Source organism: Cololabis saira, chromosome 3 (genome assembly GCF_033807715.1).
Source record: "Cololabis saira isolate AMF1-May2022 chromosome 3, fColSai1.1, whole genome shotgun sequence".
Taxonomy (NCBI): domain Eukaryota; kingdom Metazoa; phylum Chordata; class Actinopteri; order Beloniformes; family Belonidae; genus Cololabis; species Cololabis saira.
The window spans coordinates 28,062,378-28,089,356 of NC_084589.1; the positions used below are offsets into that span (position 1 = coordinate 28,062,378).

At 40.0% G+C, this 26,979-nt stretch overlaps 1 protein-coding gene across 2 annotated transcripts in view; it reads left to right on the plus strand.

Moving 5' to 3' along the window:
* Positions 1-26,979, plus strand: part of prkcg (protein kinase C, gamma) — a 41,880-nt gene that overhangs the window by 13,638 nt on the left and 1,263 nt on the right. Inside the window, exons 1-16 of one of the 2 annotated variants that reach the window (XM_061717011.1) lie at positions 3,265-3,933; positions 4,814-5,172; positions 10,320-10,351; positions 10,453-10,535; positions 12,630-12,741; positions 14,447-14,575; positions 14,686-14,842; positions 15,623-15,824; positions 16,283-16,480; positions 20,344-20,517; positions 21,042-21,133; positions 21,650-21,712; positions 21,877-22,015; positions 24,595-24,675; positions 24,839-24,946; positions 26,107-26,247. In XM_061717011.1, coding sequence (XP_061572995.1) covers positions 4,907-5,172; positions 10,320-10,351; positions 10,453-10,535; positions 12,630-12,741; positions 14,447-14,575; positions 14,686-14,842; positions 15,623-15,824; positions 16,283-16,480; positions 20,344-20,517; positions 21,042-21,133; positions 21,650-21,712; positions 21,877-22,015; positions 24,595-24,675; positions 24,839-24,946; positions 26,107-26,247 — 1,977 coding nt within the window. In that variant the 5' untranslated portion in view covers positions 3,265-3,933; positions 4,814-4,906. Of the gene's footprint in view, positions 1-3,264; positions 3,934-4,813; positions 5,173-10,319; positions 10,352-10,452; positions 10,536-12,629; positions 12,742-14,446; positions 14,576-14,685; positions 14,843-15,622; positions 15,825-16,282; positions 16,481-20,343; positions 20,518-21,041; positions 21,134-21,649; positions 21,713-21,876; positions 22,016-24,594; positions 24,676-24,838; positions 24,947-26,106; positions 26,248-26,979 lie in introns of those variants that run through there. The other variant, XM_061717012.1, reaches the window with a different exon arrangement.

Below are 26,979 nucleotides of genomic sequence, written 5' to 3' on the forward strand. Positions count from 1 at the left end.
GACCTTCAACCCTTCGATCCCTCTCTCAGTCTCTCTGTCCCACACCAATCCACCCCTTCATCTCTGCCTGCCTCCTGCATGCTGCTTCTGTCTCCCAGGATCATCCAAAAACGCGGACTGTGATTAATTTTGTGTGTGTACGCAGGTGCGTGTGTGTGTTTGTGTGTAATTGTGTAAGTGACATTGAGACCATGTTTACATTTGGTATTGGAGCCCATCCTGAGTGATTGAATCACAAGTGGACAGTATTTAGCACTGGTTGAGATCAGATCACTTACGCCACATTTTGAGAAGGTCAGGATTTTCTTTTAGCAGTGTAGACACAATACATCCTGGACCAGATTAAAACGCCATCTACATGATTAACATCTTCTGTGTAGTAGGGAGTATGTAGTAATTCATAAAAAACAACTACAGTACACACTCACAGAGTCTTATCTGGGTTCTTTTCATGTACCTACCTTATTCCTCTTTTCATTTTATACATATCGCATTTCTGTTCTTATCCTCTAACACCTTTTGTTATCATCCATATGCATTGTGTTTCTAACATACACAATCTAACATACAGGAAGGTTTTTTTTCCTGGAATAAAGGTGTTATTAACTGCATTATTGCCTCTCACAGGTATAAATAAACAACACATTTGCTCTTTGCAGGTTAAATGACTCAGCTGTTCATTAGCATATCGGGTGGTTGGAGTAAGAGCTGATCATAACTCATCAGCCGAGATGCATATGGAGATTCATGATTATGTCAGATGTGAAGAGACCTGAGAATAGATTTGAATACCAACTGTAAACAGGGCCTAAAAAAGAAGCGGCTTGTTTCAGGATTTTGCACACTTTGGATTGTGGAGTGGAATGGGATTACCAACTTCAGTCAACAACTTTAGTCAGCAACCTGCTTTACCGCCTGAGCCACTCCAGCCTGATGTGTGAGGTCTAAATATAAACTGTATTTAGCTGCTGCTTGGCTTAGCGTATATACACCGAGCTAATCTCCTAAACATCTTTAACACTACACGTGGTTCAATGGTGTTCGTTTTTTTTTTTTTTTTTTTGCGTGTCTAAAATCAGCTTTCTATGATGTTGAAGAACCAATTATTTTCCTGCACATATTCTCCAGACAGCCTGCATCCACAAGAGCTTAAGTCAGTGAGGAATTTAGAAGAGGAAGGTGACGACCACGCAGAATATTTCCCGATGTATCTGCTGGTATTTCTTTCTAAGGTTTTGTTTCCAAAATATCTCCAAAGAAGTGTGTTTTTGGTTGTGAGGTTTGGTTGGCAGACCATACCTTGTTATATATATAATAGACAGTCTGGCAGACTGTGTGGTAACAGGGACAGTAGTTGCTTAGTCTCAAGCTTTTCTGCTCTCTCATGTTTGCAAAAAATAAAACTTCACTGCTTCTCACACAAAAGAGCAATTCGTTTAATTGATTACCATGCAATGACATCCCCAACTGAGTCAGGAGTTGTTTGGCAACAGCATCATTAGCTTTTCCATTTCTTTCTCTGTTGGTATTTTACCACAGTTCCCACATCAACACTATTAACATGGACATTTACAGAAAAAACATGTACATAGACATAGTGCATATTTATGAAAGACAACATCTATAATTTTACACAATAACAACAGATAATGAAAATACTGTTTACCTAACAAAGACGTCCAGCTGTTGTCTTGGTTGTCACGGTTTATCCTGCTGTTCACTTTTCTATTTTCTGGCTCTTTGAGGCATAGAAGTGTTGAGATCATTTGCATTACTGGTGTTGATATCATGTGGATATGCTTTTTTAAATGGCTGTTTTTGAAGCGTATTGTGTGTAGAGTGCTGCACAGTACTGAATAGGAGTATAGAAAATGTTCGCTCACATTCTGTGTACGTTTTGTAACACGTTTGGCAAAGTCAGGATGCACTAGTAGTGTAGCATGTGGTTTTGAAAATGCCCAATGCATGTGCCTACATCAGATTAGCAAGGACTATTGGCAAACATCCATGAACTTGACCATGTAAAAAAAAAAATAAAAAAAAATGTAATACTGGCCGTTTTCAGGGAGAGTGTGTCCTTGCGTTATTCAGTCTTTGTCATTCAGAAATAATTACAGGCTTTTGGAGTTATGCTGGGTGCACGGCTACCCTAGAGGTATCACAGATTTAAATTAGATAGCTGAAACAGAGCATATTAGTTAAATTGTTGCTCATCACTCCCAATATCTTACTATAGGTATATTAACTGTGGGAAGTGATGAGTTTGGAGCCTGGAAGTCAAGGTATAAGTCTTTTTCCGTCTTTATGATACTGATAATGGAACATACTGTATGTACTGATCACTGCATGAGATGACTTAGTGGAATGAAAATTTGATAACTGCATCAGGTGGAGTGCTCAGTCAGTAGGTTATTGGCTTACAGTTACATTCTATGACCACTGAGAGCCAAAAATAACAATAACACTAAGAATAAGAGACTAAAGTAACAATTCTAGGAGAATAAATAATTCATTTCACAAAAAGAAAGCATAACATTATGAGAATACCATTGTAAAAAATGAGGGATGTGAAACACCTTGTTAACTTAACTTGAGTGGAGGATTCACAAATAAGGAAGTTCTTAAAATTATGGGATATCAGCATCATAGTATCAGCACCCTAAACATTTTTAACAAGTTAACAACCTAGACTGCATGATACTTTAGCAACAACTTCAAACTTCTGTGCATAAATAAAATTTAAGATTCAGTTTATACTTTGACTTTAGATGTATGTTTTTGTTTTTGAATTTTATATTTTATATTTTCATAGACCGATGCCATGAAAATATCAAACTTTACAACTATAAAGGTGTAAAACATTCTCGCATCACTGCAACAATAGCAGCAGTAGCTGTAATTCTAGCTTATTACCTTTTTTATTTGGGTAGCGGTGACAAGAGGAAAATGGGGGGAAGGGTTGTAGGGAGTCAATAAACAAGTATTGTCTCTCTTATGGAAACTACCCTTCCCATCAGGCTGAGCTGACCTGGTTTCAGCTTGGAGGGGAGCATGCTGTGGCAACACTTTTCGGATGTCAGATCATTGAAATGCTATGGACATCTTGTACCTGCACTGTTGCAGAACAGATCAAGAGTGCTGTTTATTTTACAGGCCTGCTGATCCCTCCGGGATTTGGATCTACTGAAAACTCTTGCTTAATTCCAGGCTTAGGTGTAGTTAATGGGCCATTTCTTGGAGTCTCCACCTCTGAAGTTCTCTTTTCTTTTGTGCTCAACCACCCCTCTGTTCACCCCCGTTCTCCTCCTCCCTCTGGCACTGGAGAAAGTGGGAGACAGTTGGCACTTACGTGTCCATACTGTACTGACTGTGGCAAAATGGCAGCTTCTGTCTCATCCGTCCTCCTTCCTCTACCTCCCTCACCCTCTCCAGAGAGAAGTAACCCAGATTTCAAAATGAATCGCCGCCTATTCCCCTCAATTTTTCTCCTCTCTCTCAGTCTTTCTCTCTCTCTCATTCTCTCTCCATCTCTCTCCTTCTTCCTTGCAAAAACAGTATGAATCTTGGAAAGAAAATACCACCTCTCCATCTCGTCCTCCTCCTCACTCTGACTCTGGGTTAACGGATGTATGCCGCTTCACTCTTCTACCTTTTGATTCTTAGAAAGATTGAAACTCTTGAAATTGAATGCGTTATGAAGTTGTACGTTGTCTTTTTTTACTTCTAGGGCTGATTCTTCTCACCTTGCCAAAGCTTCTCTTGGCTTTTCAGGGTTTTTTTTCTCCTCCTTATTGTTCTTGTCTATGAGGTGACCAGCTACAGGTGTGACACCTTAGTTTTTACTTTGAACTGAGTCAGACGGAGAGAGGAGCAGAGGAAGTGGGGAAGACTATCCTTTGGTCGAGACTTTCCTCCAAAATACCACAATTTCAGGTATCCAGTCTTTAATATCTCTCTCGCGTAGGTCTTTGCACAGGTCTTTGAGAATAGATTGTTGTTGATGTTATTTTACAATTTTCTCATTTTCCGCTTTCACCTTTTTGATTGATCTGCTCCTGCTTCTTTGCGAGACACCATCATTTCACCACCTTATTTTCATGGCATCTCTCTTTATTTATTTATTTTTCTGTTGATTTAGTTATTCATTCATTAATTCTTTGTTGTGTTTCATTTATCATTTAGTTGGACTCAAGCTCTCTTGCTACTATTTGCTATTTTGCACATTTCCAAGCACATTTTGTTCCCTGCAGACATATGTTATTCTGGTCCAAACTTTTCTGCAGAAATGGGTCTAATTGCTAATAAGGACAGGCAGGAAGATAGGAGAGGATGCAGGCTCTAATACTGGAGCAGCTGGTGAGGCTGTTGTTGACATGGCAACAGGAGGTAGTTGACACAGCAACCAGGGGTTAGTGAAAGCTGGCATAGAGATGGAGATATAAGGGGTACAGCGGGATGGCCAGAATGTGGGACACACAGTGAGTTGCACTAATCGTTTAGCGTCTCAGAGTCTCTTAGGAGGCTTCTGTATCTGTATGTGAATTAACCTCCCTGTCTCCTTCATTATACCTCTCCTTTCTCTTTCACACTCTACCTGTCGCTTTCCCTGGGCTTCTTCCATCTCTTTCTGCTTATCTAATCTACTCATCCCTTCTCGATCTTTCTCTTCATCACTTCATTGCGCCACTACTCCCTACCCTCCATCCCATGTGCCGTTCCTGTCTTTACTATGATTCATAACACTTTGCATGTATCCTCCCTCTGCTTCTCCTCCTTGCCCTTGCTTGTTTTCTGCCCTCTCCGCATGTTCAAGGTCTTTTACCAGCACAGCTCTAAGCCCTCCTGACTGTTACCATCCACTCCCCTTCTCCTTCCTCTTGCTCCTCCACTGCATCCCACAGGCAACATGTCCACCCCAGTCTCCCCTCCACCGTCCCTCTCCCCATTGACACTGGCCTCCCCTCCACCTGCAACCTCCCCCGGCATCTCCCCCGGCATCTCCCCTGGCATCTCCCCTCTGCCGTCGCCCCTCTCCCCTCCACCCAGGGTCCCTGTGTTTCAGAGGAAAGGAGCGCTCAAACACAAGAGGATCGTTGAAGTGAAAGACCATCAGTTCACAGCACGTTTCTTCAAACAGCCCACTTTCTGCAGCCACTGCACTGACTTTATATGGTAATACACGCACACATACACACAGGATTTCACACTGTAGCACAGTTACACAGTAACCACCCCAACAGTTCACACGCCGCCTCCTCAGGCATCCCACCACTCCATCTAGTGCTGACTTGAACAATGTTTTTTTTTTTTTTTTTTCACCAATTCCAGCTGCCTGCTGGAGATAGTGCCCACACTGGCCTGATGTGAACACACGACCTCACCTCCACATTACGGCCTACACTACGCACAAGTTACTTTAGGAACTTTGTGTAGTGTTTCCCACTTTCAGACACACACATAGAAAATGTCAGTGTTCCACACAAGAGAAACTCGGTTTGGGAGTTAATTTGTTGTAGCTAGGGTAAAAGGAAAAATGAGCAAAGAAGGGTGAAAGAAATTAAATAAAATTGAAAAAAAAAAGTGAACACAAATGTTGAGGTTTTAAGAGTCTTGTGTAATCCCCTCACAGACACTCGGGGTTCTTATGAAAGTCTATGCTGGACTGAGAGACTTAACATTGTCCAAATGTGTCCAGGATTGAGAATTAAAATCCTTTTATTCAGACAAATTGTAGACTTTAGTGTCTCTCCACGAGTTGTAAGAATTTACTTCTTCTTGAAGCGATTTAAACCTACAAACTGGTGTTTGTGAAAAGCTGCTGTATCAGTTTAAATAATGAGAAGCTGCACATTTACTATTGACCTCTGATATGGAGATTCAGATATGTATATCTCTTTTTTTGCTTTGACCAGATAGCATGCTGTGGGCCTGCTCAGTAGGATTGCATGGCGGTATGTGTGAGTCATTTAGTGAGGAAGTGGTTGTGTGTTTGGACATATGGGGGGTGTGCACCATATGCCGGTTGTAGGGTGCTGTATGTGCCAACAGCCTCTGGGTATCTATCAGGACATTTCTCCAGCTGGCTTGTGTCTTAGCTGCACTAGCGGATCTTAATTCAGTGCGAAAACTTTACTCCTTCACACAAGATGTCCACTGGATGTTTGAGTCCCCTGCAATAATGTCAGGTTAATTAAAGAGTTAAGAGAATGTAGTTCTAATTTGTAGATGTAAATAGATTGTCTGTTAAGGTTTAAATGGGAATGGCTTGTAGCTTGCTTTGCCATATTGTTTGTGTAACAGCTCAGTCATATCCTCGTAACATCAAGGGCAAGTCAAAACACTTTGTTTTCTGAAATAAATATATTTTACAGCTAGATAGACAACTGATCTCAGATCTCATAAAAATATGTTTTTATGATCATAAAAAAGAGCTATTTTCCAAATCGGGTTTTATCAAGGAGGATAAAGTAATTTGATTGTAATGAAAAACATTGTTATGTGGTCAGTATTTGGGTAAACTGTGGCAGTGAGGTGGGAAGAACAATGTGGAACTGGTCAGATTGTTGAGAGGCTCTCACATGTTTCTAAACAAATGTTCTCAAAGATAAGCTGGAAGGGGTGTTAATATTTGATTTCTTTTTTGTGAATAATATAGCATTAAACAACTGAAAGAATCTTGGAGGAAATTCAGTGTGTAAAGGACAAGGAAGCAGTCCTAGTTTCTGATCCCTCAAGGACCACCATTCATCAATAGCTCATATGCGGCATGGTCAAAGGATTACTTTGGGAAGCCTTTGTCAGGAACTACCACATGGAGTTATGCTCACTTATGCCACAAAAAAAATAAGCCTGGTGTTTATCTGACGCAGGAACTGACTCCTCCGAACAGAGAGGCATCATGTATGGAACACCACACTATTGTGATCAGAAGAATCAATATGTCAGATCCATATTTGTGATAAAAAAAGCATTTAGACCGAAAACCCAGATTGTTATCAGCAACAGCATCATCTATTGACCAGCCGGGCTCTGTGATAGTAAGGTGTTAAATCAGTGTCCTTGGTAAAGGTCATTTACACTCCTGTGATGGCAACATTAATGCAGAAAAGTACACTGAGACTTTAAAGTAATATACATCCCCCTGCCTTCATGGTAACGTTTTCCTGAGCCATCCATGTATCTTTTAACAAGGCAATACAGAGCTGTATTCTGCATACATTGCAAAGGCACGAGTGAGGAGGTCGAGGGTACAGGTATGAGCCTGGTCTGGTTGTATTTCTGACCGTCCCCAGAAGATAATGTGTGGAGAATTTTGAAATGAAAATGCAGCAATGCTGAACATCTTAAGAGCTGTTTGCAAGAAGAATGGGACAACATATGATCTGAAATGCTTCATCACTTCATCTCTCAATACCGGAATACCTTCCAAGCAGCACTAAGGAACTTTTACTTTTAGCTCAGTTGGACCTCCTATAGGTGCAGAGGTTAAGTTGCTTTTACAATACTTTCCACTGTAGCTCTCTGAGCTAAATTCATTGTTGTTGAAATGTGACATTGGGCCTGAAGCAATATACAGTTTTCACAAGAAACAAGTCCAAAGCAATGTTGGCCGTTTGTTGTCTGTAGCAGGGACAGAGGATCATGACAGCTAGAGGCTTCTGGTGTAAATATTCTTTTAAATAAAACTGACACTATATTTAACATGAAAATCTTTTGCGCGGCTTGAAGAGCTATAAGAAGGACAACTTTTTAAAGTGCTAAAATGTTGATGAATTAGGGCAGTGGTGCCTAATTACAGTCCCTGAGAGCCACTGCCCTGCACATTTTTAGACGTTTCCCTGCTCCAACACACCTGAATCAAATGAATGTGTCATCAGCAGACTTGTGCAGACCTTAATGACAAGATGATGCTGACCTGTTCATTTAAATTAGGTGTGTTAAATCAGGGAAATGTCTAAAACATGAAGGGTAGCAGCCCGCAAGGACATTCCAGGTCTAGGTTTGAGTCCAGGTTGGATCCCAAACCAGCGGTCCCAGGTTGTGTGTCATCCCCCTCTTACTGCCACATTCCTGTCTGGTCACTTTCAAATATAGGCCAGTAGTGCCCAAAAAACATCAGTGTTCAGTGTTCAATTTATAAGATTTTGGATTTTATGAAGAATTTGGGATTATGTTTAAGCCACTTTCCAGCTCTGAAATAAGTTGCTATCAATTATAAATTAAGCAGCGAGGCACCTTCAAGTCATTCATGGGCATGTCTTGTTGATGATGAGGAACTAGATGCCTGCTGAAAGGGAGAACAACATACTTTAGAGAAAGGGGAATATTTTTGGCCACCTTCACCAGTAGCCACAAAAAAAACAGAAGGAAAATGGTAACTGCGTATTGAGGAGGAGGTGGTCATCGTGACCTTTGCAGAAGGGAGGCCCTTCAGAAAAGGTAATGCATGTGAGTTACTTTAGTAACTTTAATTTTAATAAACAAGCGCGTACCGTAGTTCTTTTCCAAGTGGGAAAAAGATAAACAATCAAAAACAATAAAAAAGCAAAAACAACCTGATCAAAATGCCCCTACTCCACTGTTTGGCCCGGCATGGTTCAAAATTAATGCAGTTTTTTTTTTTCTTCAGTTTTATACTTATACATGTTAAATATGTGTTATATCTGCTGTATGTCCAGGTACCCAGTAGTTTGTACAGGTACAGGTGAAAGTTAATTGAAAGGTATTAAATCAGCTGTGGCAGCATTTCACAATAGTTTCACTTTCAAACAATCAGTCGGCTGAGAGAGACACTAACTGGAAGATTAATCAATAATGAGAGGAATCATAGACACCTGTCCTTTAAAAAACAGTTGGACATGAGCTCAAATTCCCCCCATCATAACAGTAAAATGTAACTTTAACTGAACACGTAAGTAACAATAATATGCGATATATTATTTGATAGTGTAACACTCAAAGGTACAATCACTCAGCCATGAATACCACTTGTACTATTACTTTTAGTCTATTTTTTGAATAATACTTAATTTTGATCTAAATAACATTTTCAGTGCACAATAACATTTATTTTTATAGTGTTGTTAGTCCTATTAGCTGCTGCTTCCACCTGCCTGCTGTGCTGCTGACGTCCCCGACCCCCAGTCTGGCCCTCGGCAGGAGGGTCCCCCCTTATGAGCCTGGTCCTGCTCAATGTTTCTTCCCTCCTAAAGGGGAGTTTTTACTTGCCACTGTTTGGCTTAAGGCTTTTCTCCCACTAGGGGAGTCTTTACCTGCCATTGTTTATGTAATAATTGCTCGGGGGTCATGTTCTGGGTCTCTGGAAAGCGTCTAGAGAGAACATCTGTTGTATTAGACGCTATACAAATTGAATTGAATTGAATTATTACCTCAACAGAGGATACAAATATATCCCCCATAAGTCTATGTCTATGGTGATTTTATGAACATGAATCTTTCGAGGGGACATGTTTTTTAATCTGGGGATTCTCAGACATTTTTAAAATCTATTATTAAAATCAAAGGGCAGCAGATTGGATCTGTTTCTTAACAATTTGCAAAGGAGAGAGAGTGGAAAAAAGTCTCCTCCAAGCCATATTTGGTTGTGTAATGCTCTCTGCTGGTCAAAAAGTAGAACTGGCCTTTTATACTTCTATGTATTTTACTTAGACTTAATCCAAACTGTGTCCACAGTGGACAGAAGCTTCTGATCAGTGCTGATCAAGGATCAGATGATCGACTGCAACGCCATCTTTAATGATTACTCGGGCAGTTGGTGAGCTGATTGTAGAGCAGACACCTACAGTCACTTTCTTAGAGCCTTGGGGCCTTTCCAGTGTTATTGTAGTGAAGCTGTCCGCAGTGCCTCGTTTGTCTGACTTTCTAAACCTCCTGATCAAACTTTATCCACACCAGGGAAGCTGCTGAATGGACACTTTAGTTAATCAATGGCTTTAATTATTCAATTACAGCTTTAAGGACTATGGGAAAAAAAGCCAACATTGCAAACCTCGAAACAGCAGAAGTGTGTGTGTGTGTGTGTGTGTGTGTGTGTGTGTGTGTGTGTGTGTGTGTGTGTGTGTGTGTGTGTGTGTGTGTGTGTGTGTGTGTGTGTGTGTGTGTGTGTGTGTGTGTGTGTGCGCGTGTGTGTGTGCGTGTGTGAGAAACTCCACAGATCATTGACTGTTTATCAAGTTGTTAGTCTCTAACACAGCAAATTCTGTTTTTGCAAGACATTGTTCATTCTTGAACATGTCCTGCGCTTCAGTATAGAATATTAAAACATACTTTGTCTTAACCCATGTGACTTTCTCATTCAGGGGCATTGGCAAACAGGGATTCCAGTGTCAAGGTAAAGATAAACTTTCATTTTCTGTAATATTTAATCTTCAAAGATATACTGTATGTCATTGCAAAACAGAGTGAATATCTCTTCTCCTTCGTTTTAACTAGTTTGTAGTTTCGTGGTCCACAAAAGATGTCATGAGTTTGTGACCTTCACTTGTCCTGGCTCTGTGGCTGAGCCGAGACCAGATGTGAGTGCATGTGTCAGTGTATCATGGCACTTTCACTTTTACCTCCTTGTTTTCCATCTTTACACTGTCATCGTTATATTTATCAATCGGCTCTTTGTCAGTGACACGTGTGCATGACTCATCGTTCAATCCGTGCAGCCTTTTCAGCCTTGTCTCATCTGTGACGTCTACTCTCATGTCGAGTCATCCTACGAGGCCTCTGAGATGCAGAGAGTTGGAGATAGAGAGTGTGTGGGGCCGGGGGGGGCAGGTGGAGGGTGGGAGATGCTGATAAGAGTGAGATTAAGAGCAGAGAAGGAGCAACAGATTGCTCATTCCTCCTCTGTGTCATGCTAGGGATTTCAGGGAGGTTGGTGCAGAGGTGTATAATCCAGGTGCCATAAAGTAAAAATCCTGTCCAGCAGTTGTTCCAACCATCACTAAACCAGCTCCTCTGCAGGTAGATGGTAGGTTGTTAGTGAAAACCCTGTTTTAAATGTACTGGCTGATCCACAGGTATATGTTTTAAAGAGCAAATATCAGCTTAATGTAAAGACAATTATTTGACTAATGGTGCTTTGAGACTGACCCCATTTCAAAATTGGTCTTAATTTAAGATTGATTCAAAACTATTTTTGATTTTGTAAAAAAAAAAAAACAACATTAAAGCACATTCAAGAGGTGTATAATCCAGGTGCCATAAAGTAAAAACGCTGCCATGTTTCTGGATCAGCCAGTACATTGAAAACAGGGGTTTTCACTAACAACCTACCATCTACCTGCAGAGGAGCTGGTTTCGTGATTGGTTGGAACAACTGCTGGACTGGATTTTTACTTTATGGCACCTGGATTATACATCTCTGCGTTGGTGTCTTGCTAACGTTTACCTTTTCTCATTTGACCATAAAAAAAAAAAACTAACTTCCTCAAAATTGAGGTCAAGGAGAAGACGTGTGTTTGCACATATGTATGTGTTTATGTCTGCATTGGTAGGATAAAAGATGAGAACAGAGATTCAAAGTAATAGAGTTTATGAAATGGTGGTGCATGAAGCGTGGTGGTGAGGTGGTCAGATCAGCTTAAGAGAGATTTAAAAAGAAAAAAAAAAAGTTAATACTTTGTGCAGTATATAAATACGCTCTCTGACAAGCATCCACGACTAGATGGAATCTGTGTCTTCTTCCTGTGGAGAAATGTAATTGGCTTGACTTCTATGATAGGAGAGGCATAAAAATAGATCATAATAAATAAAATAAAATAAAAATAATAAATGATCAAATATGAAAAGACAAAATAAAAGAATGGATAAATATGGAAATATAAAAACTAATGATAAAACATAAAAGAGGATTGGAAATCATTTTATTTACATTTTTGTGTAGTTTTTAGTAGTTTCTTTATAATACTCTAAATTATTTTTCTTCCTTTTTTAGTTTAATTATGCACTTTTCAGTTTTATTTCTGATCCTGTAACACGCAAACAGGACTGACTGCATTTTAAACAAGTTGCTAAAGCCATTGATTTGGGGTTTGAAGTGGAAAAAATACATTTTTTCTATACTTTTTTTTTTTCCAGAAAAAGATTTAGTCAAAAAAGTGATATATTATATGTTATAGTGTTCTCACACAACATACGTAATTTGGAAACAGGAAAAATGGTGCTCATATGCTCAAACCTAATCGGTTAAAAGCAGGAAAAAGCAAAAATGAAATAAAAAAGAGAAGACTGAAAAAATCACAATTCCCGTCTACCTGGGGCAACCTCACAGTGTCAACAAAAACCACAACAGAAAAGAATTCGGAAAAATTCAAATTGAAAACATTTCCATCAATAAACCTAATAAATACAAGGATATGCAAATGTTTTTAACTGTTCTTCAATGTTATGTCATTTGTAATTTCATTTTTTTGATTTATTTCTCATTTTATTTCCACACTTGTCAATCTCTGTGCATGTTTCTTAATTTGGTTTCTCATTCTTTTACAGCTTTATAGTTTTGATCCACATCTCTTCACTAATAAAGGCATGACCTGTATGTGTGAAAATGTGTGTTATCAGTCTCTTATTGTGTTTATGTGAAATGTCAGTGCTGATTGTTTTCTGTTTTATTTCAGGACCTGAAGAGTCAACACACATTTAAGGTCAACACTTACTCAAGTCCCACATTTTGTGACCACTGTGGCTCGCTGCTGTATGGCCTCATACACCAGGGCATGAAATGTACCAGTGAGTTTCTCCTCCTGCTCTATTGATATATTCTTAAGAGTATAATAATCATCTTGTTTATAGATAAGGGCAGCACGGCGGCTTAGTGGTTAGCACTGTTGTCTCACAGCGAGAAGGTTCCTGGTTTGACTCCCGGGCCTGGTGGGAGCCATCCTGTGTGGAGTTTGCATGTTGTTCACTTGCGTGCTTCTTCCCAAGGTCCAAAAACCTGCAAGCTAGATGAATTGATGTTTCTTGCCCGCAGGTGTGAGTGTGGTTGTCTGTCTGTATATGTGGCCCTGTGATAGACCGGTGAACCCCTGCGTCCCGCCTGTAATGAGCTGGGATAGGCTCCAGCAGACCCCTTGACCCTGCAAAGGAGAAGCTGATGGATGGATGTTTACAGATAGGCCACTGCATCTATAAACTGTGACTACTCACTCAGAGAAGTGGGCAGCCACAGTTGCAGTGTCCAGGGAGAAGTTACGGGGGGGATGAGTGGCTTCTTCAAGGGCATTTCACCTGTGAATAGTGGAACAGGCTCCCACTGATTATTTGCTGGCTCGGCGCCCAATTTTTTAAGTATCACTTACTCTTCATGAGAGAAGTTCTTTGTCCCCTCAAGCATGGGTGTATTTATGAAAAACATCCTCACTTTCAGTAGCAACTCTACAATTTTGAACCTTACAAGTTTTTGCCCTATGGATAAAAAACAATTGAGAAAACTTAAATGCAGTGAGTCTTTTGTTCTTATCATTCTTATCGACTCAGGGTAAGTGATCCTTATACTTCCACTTACTCCAAACTGGAAATGACAGCTTCTTAATAATGAGTCAGTGAGACTTATAGTTTTGAGCTTGTTTGAACATTTGTTTAGCTGAAGGTCAACCAAACATTTTGGGTTAATGAAAAACCACAACCCCCCCCCCACACACAAAAAGCAAATTATTTAAATGACAGCTGTCCTATAACTAAAAATGTTGTTGGTTGTGTTTCCACAAGAAAAGCACCCTGATTTTGTACAGTGCTCTCCAGGATGGGAGGAGTGTACTGGAGCAGAACAAAAACATTTATTAAACTACCGTATTTTCTGGACTATAAGCCGCACCTGAATATAAGCCGCATCCGCTCTATTTTTTAAAAAATAATTTAAAAAAGATATACAAGCTGCACCTGTATATAAGCCGCATCCGCTCTATTTAAAAAAAAAAATATGCAAGCCGCAGATATTTATGTTGTTAGATTAGATATTTACTACATGTACAGAAGGATTTTGAACTGTAAATGATGTACATGTTTGTACCTAAATAGATCCTTTCCTAACAGTGTCTTTTAACACAGCAGCAACTTTGCTGATTAAAACGGGACAAAACCAAGAGAAAATAACCGGTATTTATTTATCTATTTATCTGTTTGAAATCTGCTTTTACTTCTATCTGCTAAAGAAGAAGTAGCGTATTCTTTTTTCATTTATTTTGTCTTAGTTTTGATTCTAATTCCGGTTAGAGGGCCCCGAGCAGTGGAAGAAAAATCCACAGAATAGCCGCACCTTTGTATAAGCCGCATGGTTGAAAACCTATGGAAAAAGTAGCGGCTTATAGTCCAGAAAATACGGTAACTTAAATATTTCATAATTTTCCTAGTATATTTATTGTTTGTTCTCCCTTCTGACTCACATGCATCTATCTGTTCATAGCTGCTGTTTTATGTATCTTTGTGTGGTGAGGTTGTGACATGAACGTCCATCGGCGGTGTGAGACCAGTGTTCCCAGTCTTTGTGGTCAAGATCACACGGAGAAGAGAGGAAGAATCCACCTGAACATCAGAGGGGACAGTGAGGACGTCTACGTCACAGGTGAGAAGAGCTGCTGGATAATGAAAGGAGAGATTTCAAATCTGAGGGTTTTCTGGATAATGAACGATTCTGTCCTCTCTCCTATTGAATTTTTCCTGCTTTCTCTCCAGTGCGGGAGGCTCGCAACCTGATGCCAATGGACCCAAACGGCTTGTCAGACCCGTATGTAAAACTGAAACTGATTCCAGACCCAAAGAGCCACAGCAAACAGAAGACCAAGACCATCCGTTCAACGCTCAATCCTGTCTGGAATGAGAGTTTCATCTTGTGAGTGCTTGTGAAGTTTAATCACAGGTGGAAAATTATTTGGAGGAAACCCTAAAGATTCAAGAAGTTCAATCAATACCCTGTTTTACTTCAATTCAGTGGAAATTAGCACATCTAGGACTTTGTGTGGTCTTGTTTGTAGGGCTGTTCGATTTTAAATCATAATCGCGATTATGTATTTAGAACAATGTTAAAATGTGAAAATCGTAAAATCGATTTTTCACTTTTTTTTTTTTTTTAACCTTGTCTGCACACATAATAATGATTGATACCATATTAATGATTGATGGAATAGCAAATGTAATGACTGACATTACACACCTCTACCTCCTTCATGGGTTGCATTATTATTTAGCATGCAAAGACCCAGTTTAGTTTAATTAGAAAATGTCTTGTTTTATTTAATTGGAAATATAACTTACTGTATGTTTGCAAGTGCTGATTTGCTGATTTTTTTTCAGTGATAAAACTTTATATTTTATTATATTTTTTAAAACTTTTTTTCAGCTTATTTTACAGAGTTTTGCACTTTATTCATTCATTTTTGGTTTAATAAGAGCAAAGTTTGCACTTAAAGCCCAATGGGGCAAATGTTCAATAAAAAAACAGCATATTTGAAATCATTTCTTTGCCTTTTTTTAAATTCACAAAATAATCGTAATCGAAAATCGGATTTTGAGAAAAAAAAATCGAGATTTTATTTTTGGGCAAAATCGAACAGCCCTACTTGTTTGTCTTACATACTGTCCAGTGAGTTTTGCTTTTTGTTCACCCCTCCAGCTCAGTACGCGGCCACCAGTGGGACAGACGTTTGTCTGTGGAGGTGTGGGACTGGGACCGGACATCCAGGAATGATTTCATGGGAGCGCTGTCATTCGGTGTCAGTGAGATTTTCCGGCGTCCTATCAGCGGGTGGTTCAAGCTGCTGGCCCAAGATGAAGGAGAGTACTACAACATTCCTGTGCCAGACCCAGATCTGGAGGTGGGAGCCGTTCTACTGCTCTCTATACATGACACCATGGGCTAGATATCGTGTTGGGGGGAAAAAAAGCAAAGCTGGGATATTTATTTATGTTAATAGCTATTTATCTTGAGGCTTTGGTGTAACCGTTATCAGAATGTAATTAACAGCATCTGTTAAACAACAGCTACCACTGCTAACAGTGGTTCAGACTATGTCCTGCTGTTTACATTTCTATTTGAGGAGAAGACTCGGAAGATTTATATAGGTGCTGGGGCTAAATAATTGACTAATATATAATCCTTTGTGACCCCCCTACTTTGTTTCTGTCTGCGCCCAGCAGAGCGCAGAATTGTTCATCCTGACTGTTTTCCAAAAGGGGGTAGGAATGGAGGCTGCAGGTTTATGTTTTATGGCCGTGTGAATGCTGGAGTGCATCCACCCATTCATCTCACAAGCATCCCATTCTGATTCCCTAGGAGCCACAGCCAGATGGGACTACACCCACTTTGCCTCAGGCGATACCTGCCCCAGTGCCTGAACCGTTCCCTGTGGTCCTGGCCCCGACATCTGTCTCATCCTGTCAGCCCATCCACACCCCCGGACCCAGCAAAGTCATAGTGGGCATCCAAGACTTCAACTTCCTCATGGTGCTGGGCAAAGGCAGCTTCGGCAAGGTAACGGCGGCAGCCTCAGAGATAAAATGCCATCCTCTCTACTAGGAATGGGCGATATTTTACCGTTCACGATATACCGTCAAAAAAATTCCCCACGGTAAGAATTTGTCATCTCACGGTAAAAACGATAAATTCTCGTTGATGTGGTTTTTGTGTAAAGTCGAATTTATGGTTCTGCGTTACGTACGGGAAGGAAGGAAGGAAGGAAGGAAGGAAGGAAGGAAGGAAGGAAGGAAGGAAGGAAGGAAGGAAGGAAGGAAGGAAGGAAGGAAGGAAGGAAGGAAGGAAGGAAGGAAGGAAGGAAGGAAGGAAGGAAGGAAGGAAGGAAGGAAGGAAGGAAGGAAGGAAGGAAGGAAGGAAGGAAGGAAGGAGCCAGAAAGAAAGAAATGCGCCAGAAAGAAAGAAAGAAAGAAAGAAATGCGCCAGAAAGAAAGAAAGAAAGAAAGAAATGCGCCAGAAAGAAAGAAAGAAAGAAAGAAAGGAGCCAGAAAGAAAGAAAGAAAGAAAGAAAGGAGCCAGAAAGAAAGAAAGAAAGGAGCCAGAAAGAAAGAAAGAAAGAAAGAAAGGAGCCAGAAAGAAAGAAAGAAAGAAAGAAAGAAAGGAGCCAGAAAGAAAGAAAGAAAGAAAGGAGCCAGAAAGAAAGAAAGGAGCCAGAAAGAAAGAAAGGAGCCAGAAAGAAAGAAAGAAAGAAAGAAAGGAGCCAGAAAGAAAGAAAGAAAGAAAGAAAGGAGCCAGAAAGAAAGAAAGAAAGAAAGGAGCCAGAAAGAAAGAAAGAAAGAAAGAAAGAAAGAAAGAGGATAAATTCCAGTTGATGACGTTTTTGTGTGACAAACATGGCGGATCTGAGAGCGAGATAGATTTATAGTTAAAAAGATGGAGTTGAATTGGTATTTTTTTTATCGTTATCGGGATAAATGCCAGAAATTATCGTGATACATTTTTTAGTCCATACCGCCCATCCCTACTCTCTACACACAATCATCACCTCTGATCCAATAGCTGTAGCTGATGTCAAACAGGCGGCTCATGCTGAAAACAGCAAAGATTTATTTCTCGGCTTTCTTCTACGGTCTTGACCTTCAAGTGGCATTTCATGCTGCTTCTCCTGGGAAGAATTCTTCACTTTTACTAACGTGCTTGTTGTCTCTCCTTCTACTTGCCAAACGATTCACTTAACCCTTAGTTTGTTTTGTGCTGACAGCAGTCAGTAACTCACGCTAGCCAGCCTCAGTACGAGCCACACAAGCAGCAGCCCTGGACATGCTCATTTCAGGAAAGACTGTTCTTCATTTTTCTCTTTAATTCCCCGGTAGATGAGGAATAATGAAAAGAAAGGAGTTTTGAGTCTTGCCTCCTCCTCTGAAATCCCCCTGCGTTGTTTCATAACTGTCCACAGAGGAGAGTCCACAGAGGACAGGAGAAATAGACTCGGCTTACGTAAGATGTGAGAAAAAAAAAGTGACCTAGGAAAGGAGAGACGGACCCCGGGGCTGCTGAGTGAGGAAACGTGAGAAGGAGAGTGACAGAGACGGAAACAGAGGAGGACTTAGCTGCTCAAGTGACAACATAACCTAAAGAAAGTTGTATTGCTGGGCCTGAAATCAAGAAAAGTATGCATTAATGGGATTTGTATTATTCTGAAGGGTAATGAGTCCAACTTTCATGTGAATTAAAATCATGAAGCCGAGCAGAAGACACGATCACAGAGGACGGCAGGGTTTCTCTCAGTGACTGGCAGCTCAACAGGGGGCAAATGCACGCCCACAATTCTCTTTAAGAAATCATTTTTGCAGTCACAATGATATTTCGAACATGAAATCTGTCTGACTCTACTGACTCTACCCATTAGTTGAAAGTAAAATCAGATTCTTTATCTTGAAAAGCCGGTGACCCTCACAGTGGATCAGAGCTGCTTGGCGAGATTATTTTACAGCACCGTTGTCAGCATTTTCTAGTGCTCTTCATCAAGTCTTTGGCACAAAATGTCATGTGGATCTCAGTCAGTAAAACTATAGCGTCATTAGCGCTCATAGCTACCCTGTAGCAGCCTATTAAATAGTAACGTGGAAATATCCTTTAAATGTTTTTTTAATGGCTGATAATAACATTTTCATTAATGGCATTAATGTTTTGGAAAATAATGAGGCCCGGGCAGCTTTGATTAAACATTGTATTCAGTTATTTAATCATATCTGAGAAACACACTGCTGAATACGCTTAACTTATTGCTCTCGTAGTATCATATACAGTTTATGTATTCTTTTGTGGTTTTAGATATATCTTACACATGCATCTGTTATAGAGCGCAATTGCATGGGTTGTGTTTGTTTGTGTGTATACAACAGCAAAAGCAAATAAAGCAATGTTTAAAGTCTTTACAGTAAAGAAAAGGCCTCAAAACAAATGTTTTGACTGCTGTAGTCAGTAATATAACCCACATCAAAGTTTCTAAATGCTTTTAGTTTTTTTAATCCAGTTAAGAGACGCTCAGTTTTCGCCCAGTCTTTGTTAAAAAGTCCTGTGTGAGAGTAATTGGATCTTTGATCCACTACTATGTTGAAGTGCCACAACTTTTTCCCTCAGCCAGTGAAATGTTCCCCCAATCCCTGTCTGTAGCATAAGCTCAAAGCCCTTCATTGCTTTTGAAAGGGGTGTTTGTTTCCCTTTTTTGTGTGTTCACTGCTCTTTAAAAAAAAAAAAAAAAAAAAAAAAACAGCTTTGTTCATTGTTGCAAAATGTTGGATCTCTACTTCATCAGTCAACACATCTTAATTCAAAAGTGCACCGACCTTGCTTGGATAATATTTTGCAAACATTTGGCTAAATTTGGAGGTGGGGACACAGGGATAGGTTTCTTCTGAGGACTTTTCGGTAAAGATTGTGATCATGTGGCTGTGCATTAGAGCACCATCACTTAAGACAGAATCTTCCTGAGGGACTTTCACGTGAAAACCATTTCAATTATTTCATAATTACATGATGAATCGAGGGAGCAACTTTGTGAAAACATGCTGCTATCTACTTTGTGAGTTCCTCTGCTCTGTCAACAACAATTATTTCATTTTCACAGTTCTAGGCGGCTAGACGAAGCTGCTGATGTTTGGACAAGCTTTACGTTGTATTTATCTAGCTCGGCCTGCCCTTTCTAATTGATGGCTGTGAACAAGCCAAAGCCCTAACAAAATAATGAGCCTGAGGACTTGATGTAATAGATGGGAAAGCTCAAATAAGTTTCCCAAACCTTTGCACGTTGTTGATTTTCTTGTTTCCCTCGGGAAATCTGTCAGAAATAACTGTATTACAGACATTGTTTCATCTCTGCATTTTACCTGCTCACTCTCTTAACCTCCAACTGAATAGATTAGTTTATCATTACAGTTCACCATCCAGAAGAAATGATGTGCAGACCTTTGCCTGAATCTATACTGTAACTGTGCCTTAGAAGCACACTGGTTCACTGAAACTGTCGAACTAGTTTTCACCCAACTAGAGCACCTTGTCACTCATCACACATTGACCTAAAAAGCTGTCATAAATGGTAGCATCGTGGTTCTGTGTGGAGTCAAGCTTGAGTGACAGGTATATTCACAAATGTATCGAACTGTTAAGCACCGTTGAACACATTTTGTGTTGAAGCATGAAGCACAGATTCATCATGTGTTAGATATTTTAGAAATTTTGAAAGACCAGATTTGGAATCTGCTTTTTTTGCAATTTTTTTTTCTTGATGACGGACAGTTGATTTATCGTTGTCTATAAATAAATTGATTTGTGCATTTCAAAGACATAGTGTCGCCCATTTATCATTCATGGGTGACGTGTTGCTGAAGTAACTTTCTCGTTGTCTCTCGGTTCCTCCACAGGTGCTGCTGGCAGAGGAGCGAGGCAGCGAGCGTCTGTTTGCAGTGAAGGTTCTGAAAAAAGACGTTCTCTTCCAGGACGAGGACACCGAGAGCGCTCTGGTAGAGAGGAGGGTTCTGGCGCTCGCCTCTCGCCCTCACTTCCTCACATCACTTTACTGCGCCTTCCAGACTGAGGTGTGTGTATGTATGCGAGCTACAAGCACGGGTCCTAAATGAGCCCACGCTAGTTTCATTAAATGATCCATAACACCGCTGACATTTAGCCTGCATAACTCTCTCAGGTGAACCTCCAGTCCAGATTGGGGAAATTTTGTTTAAAGGAGACATATTGTGCCCCTTGTTCAAAAGTTCAGAAAATATCCTGAGGTATTAATAAAAGGCCTGTTTCATTATTTGACCAATATACTGCAGAGAGGACTAAGTCCCTAAAGCTGTGTTCATGCCATCCAGTTTTCATCGATGGAGTGAAGCTCTTCACTCTACTTCCATCTCCTGGTTTTCATTTTAATCTTTGTGATTTATTCAAGCATGAAAATGCATTCATGTATTTGAAAACCTTTCCTTTAATGAATCAAATTACCTGTTTTATTTCACAAGCATCTGGTTTGTGAATGATGTATTTAAGAGATTGTTTTAAAAAAAAATTGAATCAGATTAAGTGTGACGATGTTGTCCGCGTGGGCATTTTGTTTCTGCAGGACCGTCTGTATTATGTGATGGAATATGTCAACGGAGGAGACCTGATGTTTCACATTCAGCAAGTTGGGAAGTTCAAAGAGCCTCATGCAGCGTAAGTCGTTGGACTGCATATACCTTTAATCATCTACAGTACAGTAGTCTCATTTCCTTCCTGCCTTTTATCTTCTATTCTTTTACATGCGCCCTCATCTCGTTGCTTTGTTCATAATACCTGGTGTCTCATGAAAAGTTATCAGATAGAGTGCTAGCCCTTTTCTTACACCCTCTCCCATTCCTCCTACGTTCTCCTCCCACTAATCTTGTCTTTTCATCACGTTCTCCTTCCTCCTGGCTCATCCAATCAATAAACTTTGATCAGTCATCTAAAGCAAATTCATACCCTGTTTTTAAAATGTTTTTTTTTGTGGCTCTTTTTCTTCATTTTTTTTCCTTTCATCAATTTAGTTACTCCCCACTTTCATCATCTTCTTAAACTCCTTCTCCTCTTGTCACCGTTTTCTCTTGAATCTTCTTAAAAACTTGAAGATATTCTGAAATATAAAGCAACCAGTGGTGAGCTCCCCTCCCCCTCTTCCCTCTCTCCGTCTCTCTCTCTCTGTTTCTCCAGGTTTTATGCAGCAGAGGTAGCAGTCGGCCTCTTCTTCCTGCACAGCAAAGGCATCATCTACAGGTAACGGCGGGGGCTGCTCATCTAACACGGCCCGTCTTACTGCTGTCATTGCAGAACATGGACATGACACAGATTTATCATGTCTTTTGTGACTAATGACTGTTATAAAGATGTTATCTATCAAAATGATTCATACCTCTGTGATTTATTTCCCTCTTTCACAGGGATCTGAAGCTGGATAATGTACTGCTTGACAGCGAGGGCCACATAAAGATAGCTGACTTTGGGATGTGCAGGGAGGACATGTTTGAAGGCGACACCACACGCACTTTCTGTGGAACCCCTGACTACATCGCCCCTGAGGTACGCTAACCCCTGCACTCCTACAAGCATCCTCCATTTGGTCCTTAAAGCAGCCATATCCCCTCATTTCACCTCACCTTCTTTGCTCGACCTGTTTTGTAGCAGTGTGAGATACAGATTTGCTCCACAGGAGCTCCTCTCCTCTCTCCTCTCTGACCTTCTCTGCGTTTTTGAATAATTAACTTTAAGTGATTCAATTAGCAGTGATGTGTGCCTGTTTTATGAGATTGTCTCATGGAAATACTATTCTCCTTCAGACACCATGTCATACTATTCTGCTGCCCCCCCCAAGCTGCTAACAACTTTCAAATCATTATGAAAAAAAGACATAGAACATTGTATGTAATAGTTTTGCTTTGCTTTTAATTGGTTCCTCTTTAAAAGATCCATTTCTGAATGGTTTCTATTATAAATGATAAGGAACATAATCCACAGTGCGCCTGAGTGAAAATATTTCAACTGGCTTTGAAATTAATATAATACTCCGCAGACTCGGTTTGTCAAGTGAAATGGATTTCATTTGATGTTACAACCATTTTAGTATTAAAAGAAAAGAATGAACTAGAAATCCCACTTTTTATTACCCTTGGCATTGCTTCCAGTTAAGTCGCAGAGAATGTTTCAGGGAACCATGAGTGTAATTTCAGCGTTTCACAGCCGACGGGACCCGATTCTGAAGACATGCAAGAAAAAAACAACTTATCCTCCACGCTATATTACGTTTAAGACGTGTAATATCTTGAAAATATGTGCTGGGGCCACTGGCACATTGCCAACAGAAAGGTAATTAGAAGCTCTGTCAGAGTAGACACACGTTCGCTTGAAGATTGAAGTAGCAAAAATATTAGTAGAGTAGGTCCACTTTATGAGTCAAGGGGAGTGTGTGCTTTAATTTTCAGTAGGTTAGCCAAAGGCAGGTGGTTTTGATTTCCCTGTTTTACTTTCTACATAAACTGGATTAGTTAAGGTTTAAGCAGTGGTTTTGGCAGCCTCGTGTTGCCAGGATGAATTTCACAGAAGTTGGAGTGTTGTCACCTCAGCTTTAAAGGGTTCTGAAATGTTGTTTTTACACATTACGCCCTTTCCGGATCTAAAACTGGGCAAGAGTCACAGTCATCTAATTTGTTTTTTTGTGAGAATAAGCCTGACAAAGAAATTACTCCTACCTGGTCACACACTGGTCCCTGAGAGAGTAGTTTTGGTGCTTAGCCAATGGTAAAAGTTCAGTGACTTCACAAGGCTGGATTCAATCCATCTATACTTGGTGCCCATTTCCACATGTGAGGTATCCATAATATCATTTTAGTTTCAACTTACAAGTAATATATCAAAGAGATTAAAAAAATAGGAGCTATAATGATGTACTTCTTCCAATTTTGGCAACTGCTTGTAACAAAAGGGCAAAATGATGGCTATATGAGCCAGCCTGCAGGCAGCAGTTGTGCTGCACCAGTGCTGCATCTGAAAGGTCAGTGGTGTGAATGCACACGTGCAGACACACAAGACAGCTGTGAAACAGCAGCTCAGCACCCACTATGAAGCTGGTGTGAGACTGGCAGTATTCCACCAACACCCCTCAGTCACAGTCGTGTAAACTGGTTTACAAGACATGCGTATATGCAGGATAAGGCATGCGCTTAAACAAAAACAAAAACACAGTTTTAACTTTTGCAAAAGACTGTATGAGAAACCATTGCAAACTTTGATCAAGAAAAAGGCTATTACTATTTCTATAATGGTGGATTTATTCAAGAGCTATTTAGATGTAACTACTTCAACTTTCTAGCAAACAAAATCTGCTTAAGTTTCTAGATCTGCACTTTAATATGGTCATATAATTGAACAAAGCTCTTAAATAACTCACATGTGAGTGAGACAAACACTGAAATCTATGTGGATAAAATGAAATATAATCACCACGAATGCAAAAATAAATCTCTTAGAAATAATAAAAGAAAAAGCTTTTACTCAGCATCCTTTTGATATGCAAAATATAGCTGTCTGCATCTTTGCTGTTAAGCTTACAAAATGCTGGATGGGTGCATATCTGCGTGAATAAATAGAGCAAGTGTGAGGCGCTTGTTTGGTTGGACTTGTAGTTGTGATACATGGAAGTGAAACAAAGAAAGGACGTGACTGTTGTGCTAGTCTTTGATAGTTAACCTCGCTATGGATCCCCTGGGTATCGACTCTCTTATGTAAACTCCCATTGATTCTCATGCATCTGTCATTTTGGAAGAGACACAATATGTTTCCTCAGGGGGTTGGGAATTGTTCCCTCGTGCCCCTCATCCCTGCATGCATACACACACACACAAATATCACACAAGAGAAACGCACAGATTCACACCCAAGTGTTGATTATTTCTGAACTCATTCAAACATATAGTCCATAATGCCATGCTTTTTTTTTTTCCTCCCTCTGTCATCCCTGCCATCTCTGATAGCTGCATATCGTTCAGGCATTGGACCGTTACAGCTCTTCTTTCCCTCACTCTCCATGCCCTTTCATGTTTCCTTATCGTTGCCCTGTCTTTGCTCTTTCTTATCTTCTCTTATTTTCTGTCTTTCCTTTTCAGATTGTGGCGTATCAGCCATACGACAAAGCGGTGGACTGGTGGTCATATGGAGTACTGCTGTATGAAATGCTGGCAGGACAGGTAACGCTCAAACAATTCAGGAGATCTGCGCACGTTTATGTCTGTAGTACTTTGTTATAACTTCAAACAGACTTTCAAAGAAGTTTAATTTCACTGTATTTGGTGTAAATTTGTCTGCATGGTTGTGGCTTAACTCTCTCTCATTACATTTCTTTCCTTCAAGCCACCATTTGACGGTATTGATGAGGAGGAGCTGTTTCAGTCCATCATGGAGCAATGTGTGTCATACCCGAAAAGTCTCTCTCGTGAAGCTGTCGCGATCTGCAAAGGAGTAAGTCACTTTCTACTGTCCCATGTAACTTTTATCTCACAGACAGTTAAACTGACTTGATATCAGAAAATGAAATAAAATTGCATCATTGCATGAAGGCTATAGGAAAATAGAAAATAGAAAAATGAGTTTAAATTGTATTCAGCCAACACACTACTGACTACCTAAAAGAGTAGGTCAGTATTTTTGGAAATATGCTTATTTGCTTTTAATTGGGTGAGAATAGTGTCTACACTTTCATTTTTGTGAGTTGATTATTACACTACAGCCTAAAATCTTTATCTTAGTGCAATGTAAATACATGGTACACATGGTAGAAATAGGCCAAACAGCATGAGGAAAAAATGTTTAATTGGTGTGAGAAGAATAAGTTATTGCATTTTGGAATATTATGTGCTATTTCATGCATGCACATTTTAAAGCTCAAGCTTAGCTCCATAAGTCTTCCACATACTCCTCACTTCAGGTTGCATTTCTCCCCTTTTAATTACTGTGTACTACCATTTTTAAATTTGTTTTTCGCCAAAGATTAAAACAGAGTCTGAGCTGCAGACCTCAGTGCTGAAAACCTCAAGTTTTGATCAAGAGTACCTGTTGATTTGGTGAAAGATGGTTGAGGTCCACAAGGCCATTATTGCATGTTTACCCACCAATCGCCATATACTCTCCTGATGTGAACTCAAGTTACTGTTTACGGAAATATTCCTATAAGTTGTCATTTTTAATTTTGAAATACACTTTTTACATTTAGTAATAATCATGAGAGTGGTGGGTTCTCCTGCAGTGGACTCGTTTTTTATAATACCGTTATAATGTAATATTTACTTACTGTACTGGTGTTTGGGGTTAACAGTGGAAAAAGCCAAGATACCACGTAAAAGCTTGCGGATTCGACAGCTAAGATATACTACCATGCCTTTTTGTTTTTTTTTCTGTAAGAACTTGAAGCTAAAATTACAGTGATGTGGTTTCATTTTGAGCTATGAAACGTTGGCGACTGTAATGCCTGGCATCTGCACAGCTCCGACCAGTTTATCCAGCGAGTGATGTGTATATATATATATATATATATATATATATATATATATATATATATATATATTTCACAATATTTTAAAATACCGCTGGGTTCACTGACATCATCCTCACCTTTATCCCAGCTCCTGATGAAGCACCCAGGCAAACGTCTGGGTGCAGGAGAGGATGCAGAGAGGGAGATCAGGGAGCATCCGTTCTTCCGCTGGATTGACTGGGACCGTCTGGAGAGACTGGAGATCCAAGCGCCCTTCAAACCCAGAAGTGTCAGTTCAAGCTTTCTTTCTTTCTTTCTTTCTTTCTTTCTTTCTTTCTTTCTTTCTTTCTTTCTTTCTTTCTTTCTTTCTTTCTTTCTTTCTTTCTTTCTTTCTTTCTTTCTTTCTTTCTTTCTTTCTTTCTTTCTTTCTTTCTTTCTTTCTTTCTTTCTTTCTTTCTTTCTTTCTTTCTTTCTTTCACTCCCACATCGTCCCTCATTTCCCTGCATGTTTTTTCCCTCCATCCTGACTATAATGGTTATTTTATTCCTTCCTCGACTCTCCATCACTCCCGCCCTCTCCTCTAAATCCGCTCCATTTTCTGTCTTTCCTTACTTGAGCTGGTTCTCAGCGCTGAGAAACAGACAGTCCAGAAATAACAGACAGGACCTCCTGACCCAGTGGTTTTTCTGCTCCACTGTATGCAAATACAGCCCATCATTACCCTGCCACTAGCTAGTTTGATGACCTGCTGGCCGGCGCTGAGATGAGCCGAGACTTGGCTCAGTGTGCTGAGGGGTTAGAGGCCAGGACCATTAGCCTAATGAGATTCACGTCATCCAGCAGAACGGCTGTCAGATGGTGTTAAGTAGGTGGAAGGAGGTGTGACAAGCTTTCTTCTTACAATAGTGTGGCCCCCTAAGGATGTCGGTAGGTAAAGGAGATACCTCAGAAACCTTTTTTTACATTCTGCCTTTTTTTGTACAAGGTTTTTTTTTTAGGACAATAATGAAAAGTGTAATG